A 1,212-nucleotide genomic window follows, 5' to 3' on the forward strand; every position below is an offset into this window, starting at 1 on the left:
ACTGAATGCTGACAAAACTTTTTGAGGTTATGTTGATCACAAAAGAGGGTGTCCTTTGAGCAATCTGTTTCCCGTTTCCACGTCTTTCCTCCACTTCACAAGCAATGGACAGGCCAGATTCGCCCGTTTATGCGTACATGAGATCGATGCTCACAATCTTAATAGTCTTCGCAATAACCTGCCGTAAGTTTCCATTCGTCCTTAACAGCTTTGTAGTTCTCCGGTTTTAGTACTTTTCGTATTCTATTTCCGTCGGAGAAGCTACAAGCGCGGAGTCCTTCTAACCGGTCTCTGCGACAGCGGTAAAACACTGACGTTTTCGCAGCTCGTCCACGGCAAATACGTTAACACGCAGACCTCCATGAAGGAGAATGTCGGCGAATATATCGTGAAAAGCGTATGTCAATGTCTTGCGAATGAATAACAGACTTTGCAAGTGTTACCGTAGGGATCTGTACGTGTAATTGATATCCCGGGACATGAACGTTTGCGTGACCGCTTTTTTGATCAATACAAATCCGCAGCGCTTGGCGTTATATACATGCTGGATTCGGCAACTGTCCAGAAAGATATAAGGGATACGGCCGAGTACTTGTACAACATCTTATCTGAATGTATCACGTCCAGCATTTCGTCTGTGCTAATTATTTGCAACAAGCAAGATTTAGACTTGTCAAAAACGTCGACCATTATCAAGAGTATGTTGGAAAAGGAACTGTAAGTAAATGGTGTTGTTGCTTAATCTACTTGGTGCTTAATTACAGAAATGCTGTACGTTTGACCAAGGGTAGTCAGCTGGAGTCGGTAGATCCAAAAGGGCAGAAGACAAAGTACCTTGGCAAGAAAGGTACCGACTTTGGGTTTTCCCAATTGCCTTGCAATGTGCAGTTTGTAGAGGCGAGCATTTCATCAGACAGTAAAAATATAGAAGATATTGAAATGTGGTTAGCTAAATTGTGTTCTTAATTTTGTACAATTATTTTGCAATAAAACGTTTGGTAGTATAACTTCTGTCGCACTTCACTATTAACAATGAGTTCAATTGTGAATAGTACAATGCTTTTTTTGGGCTACAGCTAATTTCCGAGCCACCAAGGATGGACTAATCTATATTATGTTATCACAATATCATATACAAGCTGCTTCTGGTGGAAAGCATTTGCAATGAGCTTTTCATAGGCAAATCAACATACACCCAAGGAACAAAGAGAA

At 41.1% G+C, this 1,212-nt stretch overlaps 1 protein-coding gene across 1 annotated transcript; it reads left to right on the forward strand.

The window, feature by feature from the left end:
• On the forward strand, positions 1-1,007 carry LOC116175496 (signal recognition particle receptor subunit beta). Its single transcript, XM_031493646.1, has 4 exons — positions 1-183; positions 231-397; positions 449-717; positions 765-1,007. Exons 1-4 carry the CDS (start codon positions 105-107, stop codon positions 964-966), a joined length of 717 nt encoding a protein of 238 aa, XP_031349506.1. The 5' UTR covers positions 1-104; the 3' UTR covers positions 967-1,007.
• The last annotated feature ends 205 nt before the right edge of the window (positions 1,008-1,212 follow it).

Source organism: Photinus pyralis, unplaced genomic scaffold, assembly GCF_008802855.1.
Source record: "Photinus pyralis isolate 1611_PpyrPB1 unplaced genomic scaffold, Ppyr1.3 Ppyr1.4_LG7, whole genome shotgun sequence".
In the NCBI taxonomy this organism is placed as follows: domain Eukaryota; kingdom Metazoa; phylum Arthropoda; class Insecta; order Coleoptera; family Lampyridae; genus Photinus; species Photinus pyralis.